General features: G+C 37.5%; 1 protein-coding gene across 1 annotated transcript in view; it reads right to left on the minus strand.

The window, feature by feature from the left end:
* The window catches only part of PTPRN2 (protein tyrosine phosphatase receptor type N2), a 676,344-nt gene that overhangs the window by 405,064 nt on the left and 255,702 nt on the right, over positions 1 to 15,578 (minus strand). The window contains exon 6 of the mRNA XM_080385838.1: positions 3,444 to 3,918. Within this exon, the coding sequence (XP_080241964.1) occupies positions 3,444 to 3,918 (475 nt within the window). The remainder of the gene's footprint in view (positions 1 to 3,443; positions 3,919 to 15,578) is intronic.

Raw genomic sequence — 15,578 nt, forward strand, 5'->3', positions numbered from 1 at the left:
TATCTCTCTAGTCCACTTCCACAGGCTCATAGTCAATAACAAAGCAGTCTCAGTCTCAAACAAAATGGAAATGGGGGAACAGGGCAGGGAGCCACACAAGGAAATGAATGGCCACAGGCCGTATTCCAGATAACACTAACTGGCTCACTGCAGGTCATTTAATAAACCTGTTATGGAGCTGCCTCCTGCCCCTCTGACGCTTCTATTCTTGCCCTGGTCAGTGTCACCTGGGCACAGTTTATCAAACTCCTAAACACTTGTGTGAATGTGAGTACATCTTAGTCATTATATGCTACTTTTACTGAACAACTACAAGTGTCACTTAAAATGTCAAGGACCAAAGCTAGCATGAGTAACATCATGTTTTCGGTATACTAGGAGGAACAGTCACCAAAATGTCTGTAACAGCCTGGTGAAATGAAGGTCTGAATAGAGTCTTCCTAACTTCATGAGGTTACCGATATGATGTTAATACATATCCATATTAAATATGGATGTTTCCACTTCTTGTTATGGCACTTGCCCATGTTTGTATATAATTTGCATGTCAATGGATAAGGCTGATACACAAATAGATATTAGTGCATCTATTTACAAACACCTTTGGGTAATTTAAGGAAATTATGATGAAATTATTGAAATCACAAAATATTGCTGGAGAAAGACCAAAACCCAGATGGATACTGCAATGGCATATCGCTTAAGCAGCACATGTACTCCAACATGCATGGACCTCTGCAGAGCTTTTATACTCTCCCACTGATACCTTCTAAATAGAATCGGCAATGCTCAGCCGTGTTTCAGAGGGCTTGTACTGCAAACCAGATTTCTCCCTCAGCTCCAGCTTCTGCAATGAAGGCGGCAAATTGCTTTTCATAGTTACCTTGCAGCTCTGAACAGTAAAGGCACATATATGTTAGATCATGTAATTTTTAATATCAGCTTCACCAGTAGAATTCCCTAGTAGGTAACAATAGCAGCTTAGCAAGGGAAAACAGCTGTTTATTGTACAGCGTATAAATCATGCTCCAAACTCCACTGACACAACTGCCAAAGCCAGCTTGCCTGCGAACCGACAGTGGTGTATGGCAGCAGGAACTTTGCTCGCACTCTCACAGGGTGGTCTGTCATCTTCTACATGATCACCCTACTGACCACACTTAGCTGTATAGTCAGCAGCTAAACACCATACAGATTGGTGACCACAGCTTTGCAGACAAAGGATGTACAAAAATATCTTTGCTCTATAAACATGGGAGTTTGGTTTATTTTGGGAAAAATAAAATAAAAATATCTGAATTATCAATTTTGTGACCTTTCCAAAGCAACGGAGAGATGTATTCTATAATATTTAATACACAAAAGATAAGTAACTAGAAAAAAATCACTTAAAACTGAGCCAAATTCTAAATACGGCTGGTGCAGAAGACAGATTAACGATTCTGCTATTGCACAGTGACTACAAAGGCAGTACCCACACACATCATGCTACTCCTAGAGGTAGCAGTTTCCAGATCTGATAGGAAAATAGCTCCACATTTCCTTCTCTTGTATTTTTTCCTCAGGGTGCCTTGTTAGCTAATTTACCTGCCACTGTTTTGCAGCAGTTCTCAGTGCTAATCTGCTCAGTACCTTCTCGATTGTTCTCCCAGTCTAGTTCCTTTGTCTAATTCTGTATAAGATGTAGTAGAGAACTGAGCTCATGTGACTGCACCCCACGCTTTCCAGTTTTTCAAACATTCTGTGCTTTAGGGAGCAAGAGAGAAACAACCCACGAGTGTACAAAAATCCTGAAGCACCAGAGAGAATGGAGAAAGGTTAAAAGCAGAAAGAGATGATGCAGTCAGCCTGGAAAATCTGAATCCAAACCATCATCATTCCAATGGACATCATTTTAAACAACGAATACGCTGGGATTTGTCTTCACCACTTCCTTATGAGACTATTAAGTGGCTCAAAAATACAAAGGAAAGCATATTATTTCCTACTCAAATGATTCATAATTTTAGTCTATGCAACATTTAAAAGCTAATGCAATGGAAGAAGTTCCCACAGGGCACATTATGTATGTGAAGTCATAGTAGTACAACCCAATGAATTGTGAAACATGTTATTCCCTCTAAGTGTTAAGCATTTTTTTTCCCGGTTGGCTCCTACCAGGAAAGGTGAAGTGGAACAGCTGGAGGATAATGAAACCAGCATGTGCCTAGTTTGTTTTGAGTCTAGTAACAAAATTGTCTAACCTGTGCAAGAGACTTACAGTGCCACCTGGATTTGATTTTACATTATAGTTCGTTCCTTGAAACCTGTTATCTCTGGGCACCATACCAAGAATGCTTTCACTTCTGAGCATCCCTTGATTGCAAGCATTATCTTTCCTCTGTTGCAACTTTGACATTTCTGTGTATTCTGTTTTTTAAAAAAACCCAACCATATAAATCAAAGAATGTTAAACTTCATGGATTTTAGTAACTACAGAAAGGATTCAAAGGAACCCTCTTACATATCCCCAACAGATATAACTGTAACAGATGTAACTGTTTGGCGATGGCTGAGGAACAATTCTTTCATTTTTCAGGCATTCTGAACCACTGGAATAACATCAATAGTTAGATGAGTTTAAAGAAACAATAAAGTCAGTAAGAGTTATTTCCTCAACTGTAGCTGATCCCTGGCCATGATGTGGAGACCCATCATGTCTCACAAAGCAGCTCATAAAGTGTATCACAGCATCCCATGAGAAGTTACACTCCATCTTCATTTAAATATTAGTCAAACTATCACATACAAAGGAAATCAGAATTTGGCCACTGTTAAACAGCATTAGAAAAAAAAGATGAAAATCCAGCAAATGGGTTGTTTCTTATAAAATGTCTAGCCAAAACTAGATGTAACCTCACCTTCTTGATTTATACTGTGTCCACCTAGCCACATAATTGACAGATGCCTCTCCTCTCTGTTCTGTACCAGAATTTATCTCAATGTTAATTTCTGTGTCTAACTTTGAATTTTATCCATGGTCCTTGAATTTCTAGTTAAATACAGAGAAATGGAACAAAACCAGGCATTTCTATATTACCTATATATAGTGTGGGATGTATACATAAAACCAGATTTGATAGGAAAGATATACCCATAATCACATGTTGTTTGTAAAATGCTTTGAAAAATATAACAAGTTACATAAATGCTACAACTTATTGAGTGCCATATATTTCTGCATGCATATGGAAGGTGGGTTGAAGAATGTGGGTAGATGTTTGCAGAGAAAGTAGTTAGGATGATGAACATTTTTACTGTATTATGGCAGATATAAATATGCCAACAGTAGGAGATATATATCAGAATGTCTACTTTTTTTTTTTTACTTTTTTTTTGCAAAAATACTCAGTGAATACAAGGAAAACTTCCAATAAGTTAAAATAAGTAAATATCAGCTTTACCATCCACTACACTCAGAGGGTCCTTTGGATCATCTTGGGAAGCGGATTTATGATTCAGCATCTCAGGGGTCGGCCCCAGAACTCCAGATGCAGGTCTTGGCTGGAACAGTTTCTTCAGTTTAAAATCTTCTGCTTTTCCTTTGGCAAAAGTTCCATCAAAAGGACTGACTTGCGAAGAGTAGAATCTATCAGCATATATGTAAGGCCCCTTAGTCCTGCTGTGAGAGCTTTTATCATTGTTTTGTGCTGACAAGTTCTGAGTGATGTACGTATGCAGTGCAGCCATCAGAGTTTTTTGGTCAAGCGCCGTTTCTGACTCTGGCGAGAATTTATCTGGCTGAGGCTGGCTGAAGGACCTCCCATGGAGATTTTCAGCATGCTGTTGATGGGATATTGATGTATGGGCCAAAGGAGATGATCTTTCTTTGGGTTTTTGCATCATGTAGTACCTGATAGGATCATTATAGATGTAGCTCTAGAGAGTAAAAGGGTGAAAAAAGGACTGGGTCATCATTGCTTTGTAATGATTATTCTTACACAAGGATCACAGACATAATCCTTAGTGTTTTACCGACCAGGAAAACAATAATTAGAATCTGTAATGCATATGTAGGTAGCAAACCTCAAACCGGTAAGTTTGCTTTAAAGAGGCACTATCGCTTAGGTACAAATTTTGTAAACCAGATTATTAAATTATCAAAAAACAAAAGAAAGAGATTAGAGAGAGAATGATGCAACTTCAAGTTGATGTTAATTATCTATGCACTATCTGCATTCAGTCAGACAAAGGGAAGTTAGTAAAGCCACTTTCCCTTTGGATTTTACTAGACTTGAGAGTACCTTGTTTTGTTAGGTTACTTACCAAAACCTAGCAAGTCAAATAAACAATGTCATTTTTTAAAGAACACCAAGGAAGCAAAAAAATATATTTTGTATATATTAAATACTTTGCTCTATTTTAAATGAAATAGTTTTGCTTTTTCCCTAAATTAAACCTCTAACCAAAATGCCCTCTGACGGTATAATGAAAAATAAAAGCAGCCTTTAAAATGGCTTTCCATTTGGGTTTTGATTTTGTTTTGTTTTAGTTTTTTTCAGGTAAAATAACTCAGCAAACTAAGCAAGAATGTAAAAAATGTTTTAATCAAGCTAAAAACATGTTTTCATTGAAAAAGAGCTGGGTAAAAAGTGGAAAGGTGGGCTGGCACTAGAGTTTTCTATTTCCAGTTTCAGATTTTCAAGGATGCACCAGATGGGAATCTAGAACTGCAAGACAACATCCATAGCTTTCATTGATTTTTTTCTTTTTGTTTATGACAAAATTTAGATTTGAGGACAAATTTTAAATTGCCTTTAAGTCCTTTAATCCTTTACCTCAGCATATGAAACAATAGACTCATTAATTAGTATTACATTTACTATAATTTAATTGTAGAGACATTTTTGTTATGATCACAACCTGAAGGCAAGAGTTTTTGGTTTTAACAAACCAGTTCCACCCTCCTAAACAATTTCAAAAAACATTTTCCTTCATTCTATGCTAAATACAAATATAAACCAAGAGGTTTACTTATATTCAGAATGATTCCAATTAGATTCTTTGTTTATAATTCCTTCAGGACACTTTGCTAAGTTGCATCCCATGCTGTATGTGTGTTGAAGAATGAGTCCTGCTTCTCAGCTGTGGTTTCTTGGTTAAACTGTCAAACAAACTACATTACAATGTGGGAAACTTAGGGCAGGGATTATTTCAACTCTCACTGCTATAAATTATAATGGAACACTAGTGTCCCTGTGCACTGATAGCATAATGGTTTAGGACAGAAAGAGCTGCAAAATACATAAAGCACAGAGACTATATACCCCAGAGGAGAGCAATTAGTAGAATTAGGCCAGAAAAATCATTATTTATATATTTTCTACTGAAATTTGTAAAGGCAAAATAAGTAAGGCTGATAAACTATTCCAGAAATGAATAAAAAACTTCAGATTTTATCCTGTTCTTTTTTTATAGACAATAATTTTGCTCTCCTTCTGAACAATTTTATTTCTTCTGATAAGTCAGTTGATTTTATAATATATATTCATAACCCTTGCTTTCCAAGAGGGTCATCCTCCCCTGAGAAATGATTGAAGAGGTTCATTCCATGATTCCATATGATGATTTGTAAACTTATGGCTTATGCAACTTTATTACAGAAAAAAATGCACTTTGGCTTCTTTGGTTTGTGATCCACCAGTGCAAGGCTTTTGACTTCTGCAGGTGGTCTTTAACATAGAAACATGTTTTGTTAATGTCAAGAAATTGGGCTAGAGTAAGACAGTGTCAAAGAATACAGAGCTAGAGATCAAGCCGCTTTTTGTATGAAGTATTTTAATGTCCCCTGGGAACTGTATCAAACAACAGCAATATAACTGGTTTGGTGCACCAGCTGCAGGGTGTGCACTGCTTTGATCAACACCAAGAGGGGAGCCAGTTGCAAAAATACAAGTTCAACACTGTTTACATACTTAATAGCAAATCCTAGATGTGAAAACTACTAGTTGTATGTTTTTATTTCTTAATTTCAACAGATCTTTGCATGGGGTAATTAATTCTTTAATGACACTTAGATCCCTAGAAGGAACTGCAGAGGCTGATGCAAAGCAGTCCCAGACACACCAAGTAGTTTATAGAGAATTCACGTAAACTGCTGTCTGTCTGTCCAGCCCCTGTACTCTAAACCTTGCCACCTTTTGGATGACCTTCTGGGGACAAGGGAAGGAAGAACAGGGAGTTGGGAAAGGGAGTAACATGACTGGGGGGAAAGGACATTCCCCATTCAGCCATGGAAATACATTGTCAGCTCAATCCAGTTTATGTGACTATACCACGATTTCGATTTCTGTCCCATATCCAGCTGCCTCTTTAGCCTTTGAAGCTTTACTAATAAATCAAGTCTTCGGGGGAGCAAAACTGCTAGACATCAAGCCACTTGTGAAAGATTAGGTTCAGGAGATGTGGGCTGGCTTTTGATGAGCTATTTAACAAGTCCAAATATCCTTTAACATTAACAGATCTGTGATTTCCTGCTCCTGCAGACAACAGGCATCAAGAAAGAAAACACAACAAAACCACCAGGTGATTGTTCACAAATTGGATATAAGTAAGTGCCAGTCCTGAGCTCAGAGCTGCACCTCTATCAAGAAGGGGCAGCCTCTCAGCAGCTTGACAGGTCACACTTTGGGCAGTAAGGGATGAAATATTAAAAGTTCTAATTAAAGTATAGCACCAACAGCTCAGCTGTCTGCACAGTGCACTCAGATACCAGCCCATCTGATGTAGCTTAGTCTGACTTAATTAAAGGGATCTCACAGCTGCATGGCAATCCTCAACTTGGAGGAGAAAAAAACCCTACCTTGCCACCTCCATCTCTAACAAAACACAGCACCTGAAGTACATGTGCCAAATGAAATATGCAAGGTGAAACCCAAGTAAAATTGCAGTACAGATAAACATAACACTAGATTATGGGTTTGTCTAAGTGTCATGGGAAAAAACATCTATTTTTTACAGAAAAAGATATGAGAAAGATCTGTTATATGTAGTTTGGAATCCAGTGATGATTTAAATCATAAGTTACTAGTAACAATTGTAGAGCAATGTGATAATCTTATTTGCAGTGGTTTTGCAATCAAACCTCCGGAGCATGGACATTGCTAGTTTGACTTACTTCAAAGTTAAATGGCATAATCCATGGTCAGTGAAAAGAATCTGTAAATTCCCTTGTTGGTGCCTTTGGAGAAGCTGCTAACATTACGGAGAAGCAGAAGGAAACGGGGAGTAAGGAGATTTTAAAGAGAAAATGATTAAACTGGTTTTATATAAAGAACTGCCAGCAATAATAAAAGAAAAAAAAAAGACATCATTTAATGCAATATGTAGAACTAACAAAGAATACCATAGCTACCTTATAGATTATTTATACTGAATAGGGTTAGAATACAAGTCCCTATTACTATCAGGAACTTTTTTCTTTTTTTAAAAAAATAGGTAAGATACTGCTCAATTATCTCATGTCACTGATACAACACCTTTTAAAAAATGCTCCAAATTGCTTAAAAAATCAGTTAAAAAAATCTTATTTCTCCATCTGCACAGGATTTTCCTCTTCTTCACCACCTTTCAAATAAGCTATCTCAATAATTCACACATTATCAAAAAAGCCCACACACTAACCTTTCTGAAGTTGAAATTGTTAGGGCAATGTCTTGTATGGTTTAGGTATGTAAGTAACTGACATTTTCTGCATGAAAGTTCACAGAAGGGCACAATAAATTACACTGTGCAGATGCACTGTGCAATAGTCTATGGACTACACATTTTTTATTTTTTTTTTTTTAATATATTAAAAAAGGGGACTGGATTAGATGCATGCAACCCAAGGCACAGGTAAATGCTGTTCAATTTATCCACAAGGGGGTAGATTGATGTAAATGTTTCACCCAAGTGCAGAAAGAATGGAATTAAATTTATGATAAAATAGTTCCTTTCCTGAGGATACATTTGTTAAATCTTGAAGTCATATAAAGCTAACAAAAAATCCCTTAGGAACGCAAAAAGGAGAAATCTTCCTCCCACAATTTTATTTAGCTTTTTCTGTTTGATGCATTTTCACAGATTAATTTCTGTTTGCTACCACCTAAATTTGGTTGGGTCATGATTCCACCTACAATACTTCATTTATTGTTCTTCTTTGAGATAGGGGCAGTATGCTTACTGAAATTAGAAAATAAAATCACAACAAAGACTGGAACCAGGCTCTCCCTCAACAATGGTGTGATAACATAAAAGTTTCCAAAGGCTACCAAAAATGAAATCATCTCATACTTTAACTCACTGTGAGGAGTGAAAGAAGTGTAACTTTTTCTACCAGAAGCAGCCTGGATATTTTGTGACACACAGGCACTTGCCTCATATAAACTCCCGACGTGGGAAATACATGCACTCATGTGAACATGTAACTTAACAGGAGCACAAGTGGCGCTGCCTGACTGCAAGATCGAAGTCTGGGCTGTGAATTTGTACACCTCAATTTACCTTTACTTGGAGAGAAATCCAGCCAGCACTGAAACCTGAGGGCCCAGAAGTCCCTGGGATGGAACTGTGTCCTTAGGGTACCACAACTAAAGTGGCCAGGCCTGTGCTAAAAAAGTTTTAATTCTTTCAGCTGGTGAGCTGCTGTTTTCATACAGTGCTGCATTGTCAGGAGGATATCTTAGCAGGTTTACAGCTAGGTTCTAGCTCACTGAAAGAGGGGAAGTCCTAAAAGCCACTGCATGCTGTAGACATGATGTTACACACTCTGCACCAAATTCAGTGTTAAGTTTGTCTGAAAATAATAGGTAAAGGCAAAGAAAGATTCAATTTTTTGAGCAATAGTGGAGCAAAAACCTTCTCTACCAGCCTTTTTTTACTATGTATAATGACATTATACCATGGCAAGAAAACACTGCATAAACCCCAAGAACCTGGAAGACTAAGTAAGAACCCAGAAACTGAAAAAGAGGTCAAACCAGTGTCTCCTGCAGTGATGAGATAGCATCAGGCCATGGTCTTTTGACAGATTCATAGGCTTAAGGCAACAGGCACCATCACAGTCATGTCATCTGACCTACTATTTCACTAATAATTTTCTGTAACTATCTCCTATTTTCTTTCTGAGAATTACAACAGCTTTGAAACCATTTAAGAACTACATCAGAGAAGTAAAAATGGCAAAGTTTGTTAATTAACACCCGTTAGTTTGCAATGTCAAAAGCTTGATCAAGCAAAAGGGGTCCTCAGAATCTCCTTTGATCAAAACTAGTGATGACTTTGCTTCCTAATCCTGGTTGTGAAACTGCAGTGTTAACAGGATTGTCTGGAGTCTGACTGTATACCATCCAATAATCTACACCGCTGTAATTTCAGTTGACAGAGATTGATTGTGAGCAGCATATTCTACTCCTCTTAAAAAAAAAAATAATCCAAAACAAAAGAAAAAAGAGAGAGGATAAATACATTGGCTTCTTTCATGTATGTTACTGTTTAAGAAATTCACTTTTAAGTCCAAATGTTCCCAGCCATTCTTGATCTCTTTTGGGATGATCTTACCTGCATGCCTACCCTTCAACCTTCTCCAACAGACTCTCTTGCATGAATAATTTTTATCTTTAGTCACCATTTCTTGTGTTGCTGAGGAACTCACTACCTTTAGTTCTCATAACTAACTGCTGGTTGTTCTCTCTGTTTCTGAAAAATCTCCATCCTATGGGCTAAACCAGAGTTCCCTTGGGCATAGAAGTGCTGGATGGTCTATCTGACATTCATCATCAGCTCATCAAACAAAAAATGTTAGTTTTACACATTGGGTTATGCAATAACCTAGTTTGTCTTTACATATAAAGGGTGAAATGTGTGGAGAAAAAATGACAGGTGAACAAACCCCAATAACCTGATCAATGTCAAGAGGCCCCTGCCCCAGCTCCTCCCTGGGCCACCACAGCAAGCCATCAGCCATGATGTCCAGGACTCTTGTCTGGATCACCCTGCGGATTGAAGGAGTTACTGCCTACAGGGTTGTGGGACTCCTTACAGGATGCCAGGAAAAACATCTTGTCATTGTACAAAGCATATAATAGGATGTTTAGAGAAAGGACCAGAGAGGGAGAATCAGGGCAGGTTGGGGAACAGCTGTGGTGTAACAGCAGGAAAAGGCAGTAAAAGGGAACCAGTAACATGTAAGCAGGTTGGCTAGTACACTAGTCTGACCATAAGTTGTCTCTGATCACCACAGTCTATCCCATCTTCTCAATAAACTCTATTTCTAACTATTCTTCTGGGTGAGAAGCTCTATTCTGTGTGCATGTCTGTATGGTGGGGTGAGTGCCAATATCCAGAGTCAGACCATGGGTCCCATGGTGCCTATTGGCAGTACCTGCTCCACTTGGCTACTGGTTAGACATGGGGACACAGACTATCAGGCTACCACTTTCAGAAGCTCTTTAACATTACCAGTAGGAACCAAAAAGTCACAGTCAGCCCCCAGTGAAAGGTAGAAATTGTGCAGCATGGCAATCAGTGCCGATAGATATACCAGGGTGTACCAGCTTCCCTTGTTTAAGAACAGTTTGCTCATATGTCAGTTAAGTCTGTTACTTAAGGCTTCAGTGAATGATGTTTAAACACATTTTCTGTAGGCATATGCTGGTATATTGAGCTATCTCACTATCTAAAGATGATTTACATAGAAACATGAAGATCTTCATCTGCCAAGAGTTGAGCACATTAGCACCATTTCAATATACTTATAATTCTAACATATGAATCTAGAGAACACTTTTACCCAAAGAAATGCAAGCGAATAGAGATCCTCAGGATCCACACCTACAACACTGTTTTACAACTCCATTGAAAGCAACCAACCATTTGCTGGACAACTGCTTCAGGTAAGGTGAGGTTTTTTCCCCTCATAAAAAAAAAAATATAATTGTAGTTGCACTGTCCTGAAATGTATACACCAGCACAGTCACACAGAGGTTAGATAAAATAAGTTTAAATTTTTGTGAACTCTACCCTCTCATTTGATGAGTATGATCTAAAAATAAATACGGAATATACGCTAAAATTTGTACCAGCTCCATTGTCTTCTATTTACTGAGCTCAGTGTACCGAAGAACAGTGAGTAAATATTTGCAAGACAAATAGCAAACTTGCAGGAGAAATGACAGAAGCAAACCCTCTAAACACATGGTATTTTGGAAGACACATGGTATTTTGCAAAAAAAAAGAGCTGATTTTGAAGGGGTGGGGAGGGATCTAAAAAAAAAGCAAAGCTTATTGTTCAGTCTGTATTTGAGGTTTTAAAACAATCTATGTTTCATCTGGGAATTACCAGCAATTAATTAACTGCCCTTTTAAATAAGCCTCCAGACTTGACACACATCATTTATAATATAATTTCTACAGTACATGTATCTTCAAATCAGTGTTAAAATAATTAATCTTTAGAAGACAGCTGTGCAATAAGGGAAATTATGATTTCTATGTTAGATGTGGAAATTCTGTCACAACTGATAGGTGGTAGGTAAAGGTAGGTGTCAGGTCTAAGACTTGAAAAGCACGATATTGGCACTAGAATCTTCACTTACCAAATTATTAATTAAAAAATTAAATCACAGTTCACATCAGATCACCAGACTGTGTATTTATGCCACAACTATAATTTTACTAGGCTTTGTAGCCATGAGTCTGCTAGATCTTCAAACGTAGAGGTACTAGTCCTCCCAGAAAAAATTGCTATCTACACCAGATTCATGCAGGATGGTCAGCAAGACAGATTTTACAATGTCTTATTTTATATATATATGTATTAGAATAGATGATTCACAACTTGGAAATTCCTTTTGTCACTCCACTGATCATAAAGAGTTTAGGTTCACTCACACCAATACAAAAAACTGTATTTGGTCAAATGAATTCTACTCTGGTAATTACAGAGTTTTCTTTGTTTGCTGGGTTTGGGTGTTTTTTTTCTTTGTTTTTGTGTTGTTGTTTTTTTTTTAAAGGACTGTAATGTTTTCATTTTACTGAAAAGAACAATGGAGAGGAGAATGATCCAAAAGACAAAATACTTTTCTGGGATTTGAGGCTTAACTTTTAGTGTACACCATACCAAAAAATTATGCACTACCTCAGAAAAGCTATCCAATCTGTCTATGTCAGAGTATTAGTTCTTCCCTACTCTGTAATGGCATAAGGTAAATAAATATATCAAAACTTGTGAGACATTCAGATACTATTCTAATGGTCATTGTACAGATATGCCAATAGATGGACAATTCTGTAGTTTCAGGGAGACTCCTTTATCAATTATTCCTGATATTTGTATGGAAGTGTTTATGCATAGGGTTAATTATATTTTTCTTATGTATACATAATTCCACATAAATGAAATATGACCTTAACATTTATATAAGCAGAGTTTAAATGTATACTTTACAGAAATTTTTTTGACTTTTCAGCAGTCAGCCGTCAAATCAATTTCTGATGAACTTCATTCAGTACTGTATTTTAATCAGTGTTAGCTAAATAAAGGTCCTGCTTTTTTGCATCAAAGCTCCAGATTAAAATGAGCAATGACTGCGTAATTTCTTACTAGTTAATCACAGTAATTATTATTTGCAGATAAGTTCAGAGTACATCTTTGAGCACCTGTGCACTCAGATTTTCTAAAATAAATAATAATCCTTTTTAAAAATTACCACATATCCTAGTTCTTTCAGGAGATCAATTACAAAGCATAAAACAATTGATTTTCAACCCAGCAAAGATATGAGTCATCTTCCCTGAATGTAAAGGAGGAAAACAGGTGGAAGGTTCCCTCTTGCAGTAAGGACTAAAATATAAGCTTTACCAAATGCTTTGTCTAACCTTTGTACCCTTCTAGATTCCAGCAAACTGACTCTGCCACAACAGTTTTTGTTTGCACCTTGTTCCCTTTCAGCGCCATTGTACTGCTGGTCTAACAGCCAGCCATACCTCTCTGCCGCTAACCAGTCACTTCATGTGGTTCCCCTTCATGAAATCTATGAAGAGCTTTACCTTTATTAATGACTTCTTTGATGTAAGCATTCTGTTTTTTCCCAGACTCGTTGGTTTAAAATTTATAATATCTCAGACTTGGAGATTTCTGCAATCACAATATTTATACATAAAGTATACCTTGAAATGAACGTAAGTAATTAAAAACCAAAGAAACAGAAACAGCAGAAAATAGATGAAACTCCCTGAGGACTCGGAGGCAATTTTCTCTTCCTCCCTATACTACATATAAGGGCCTGAATGGCACATGAGCCTAAGGAAGACCTTAGCAGCAGGTAGGACCATGTCTGAAGACCTCAGAGGCTAACTCAGGAGGAAGGTATATAGAGCAGTTACACGAAACTTCTAGCCCTAAAACCTAAACCATAAAAGACCCCTGCAACAAGAAATGCAGCACTAGCACAAGTACAGCAGGCAACTTCCTTATTCCTACAGCCTGTCCAGAAGGTTTCCCAGAGGAGCCAAAGGAGCATCCAACCCCAGAGTGGAGCTGGGAGACCAGAAGCATGACCGGGCACTGGTCATGCAGTGTGGTGGACACGATTGCTGTGTGCTATAGCCCCTGTGTCTGAAACGAGCCCAGCACAGTGCTGTTAACCAAAGCAGTGCACTTTTGCCAGCATGAGGCATTAAAAAATTCACAAGTCAGGCTACCAGAAGGCAAGAGATTATGTTAAACTGATAGCTAGTTCAAGGAAAAAACAAACAGTTCCAGGTGACAGGGTTTTTTGTTTGTTTTGTTTTTTTTTTTTTTTTCTTCTGATTTTGAGACTTCTAAGTACATTTGTATCACATTTCAAATCTTCTCTTTCTGTGATGGCTAAAAAATTATCCTTGGTCAGATGAAGGCAGCATAATTGAAATCTCCTGAAACTATTCAACTGCAGGCATTTGGACTTTTTAAAAAAATATAAGATCATTCTTCACTGCCTTGTCTAACAGCTGGTGATGGTAGACAAAAGGAGTATTTGCTGCCATACTGATCACTTTTGCTGCCTCTCTTTTTTGCTTTGTTTAGCAGCCACTGTGGACATAGCTATTTTTCCCTTTTTCCATCTCCTTTATTTAAAGATTTCCTCCAGGCTTCCCACATTCCCCTGCTATGCAAACACACAGAGCTCACCAGCAGGGCTGCCATCAGCAGCAAAGCAAGCAAGCTCTTCTTTTACAGCTGACTAGCTTTAGCAATATCATTTGCATGCTACCCCTTCAAACCCAACAAAACCCTGCTTCTCAGTTTCTGTACGAATGTCAATAGTACAGTATTTTTTTCAGGGGGTTGGGTTTGGGTATTTTTCTATGAGAGGAGTTTTTCCTAACCAGAGGGTAGAAGAGCAGGGGAATTTCCACATGATTTGAAGCCTCTGCATTTCTTGCCTCAGTAGATAAGATAAACCAAGCTATCTCATTATGTGTTTGTGCCTGGCTATATGTCATTTCCCATACTAAGTCCAGGTTTGGCAGAAAGGAATCAAAAAGACTGATAATGCAGCATTTTGTGAATGGTAAAACCTTCATTAAGCCCAAGTGGAGGGGAAAACCACCAAACAAAAACCCACTAGCTAATGCTTAAGTAACAAATGCCCCCAAGTGCCCATTTTCTGAACAACTCTTTTCAGCTTAACTAAAGTGAAATGTTCTTTACAGCTGTAATCCTCGGGAAACAGACCCACCAAATCTTCTGATTTACTGCTATTTATCCACTGGCAGAGTCATTATCAACTGGCTAGATTACAGCCTGCCGTAGATACCGTCTAAATACCGAGAAAAATTTTTAAGTTGGTGGTGAACTTCAAGTGCTTCAAAAATCACTCAGAGAAGCTCTTGCAATAAATGGTAGGCATTATAGGAATTTTGATCCATCACATGATTTAAATTAATTAGTGTTATTTCTGCCACTGTTGTATCAAGCCTCAAGCTGATAGTTCTTTGAACAAAGGAAATAGGAAAAAGTTACTTGTTTTAGGTTTTGCTGTGTCTTATTTTACAGCTTTATGTATAACTATGTATTCTGTCTACTTGGTAATGTTGAAGCTCTGTAATTTTATTCCAATAATACATGTGGAAGATAGTACCAAAACTAAAGACCAAAAGTTTGTAAAACACTTTGATTAATAATATTCATGTTCAGATACTAAATAACACTTTTGGAGTATAACAAATATTTTTAAATCTTTGCCTTTATTCTTCCTTTGTTTTATTCTTGGCCAGAGTCCTCTGATGACTGTTTTGGAATAAATCAGAATCCACTCAGGAAGCCTGCCTAGAAGCACTAAATTTCTGCAAGATTCAGCTGTGCTTCATAGCAAGTAAGGTATCAAAGCCAACAGTGTTACATCTCCTGCTCCCCAATAACAAAAATGAAGTGACAGAGATAACATATACTTGAAAGAAAATTATTTTTAAGAAGGACAAAGGCTCTAAAGCTGCAATTTTAAGTAGGGTAAAGTACCTCTATCCTACCCTTATTTTTAATCAGCAACGTGCAAGAAAGTTAAAAAAGATAAGAT

The sequence above is a fragment of the Falco punctatus genome, assembly GCF_963210335.1.
Source record: "Falco punctatus genome assembly, chromosome: 4".
In the NCBI taxonomy this organism is placed as follows: domain Eukaryota; kingdom Metazoa; phylum Chordata; class Aves; order Falconiformes; family Falconidae; genus Falco; species Falco punctatus.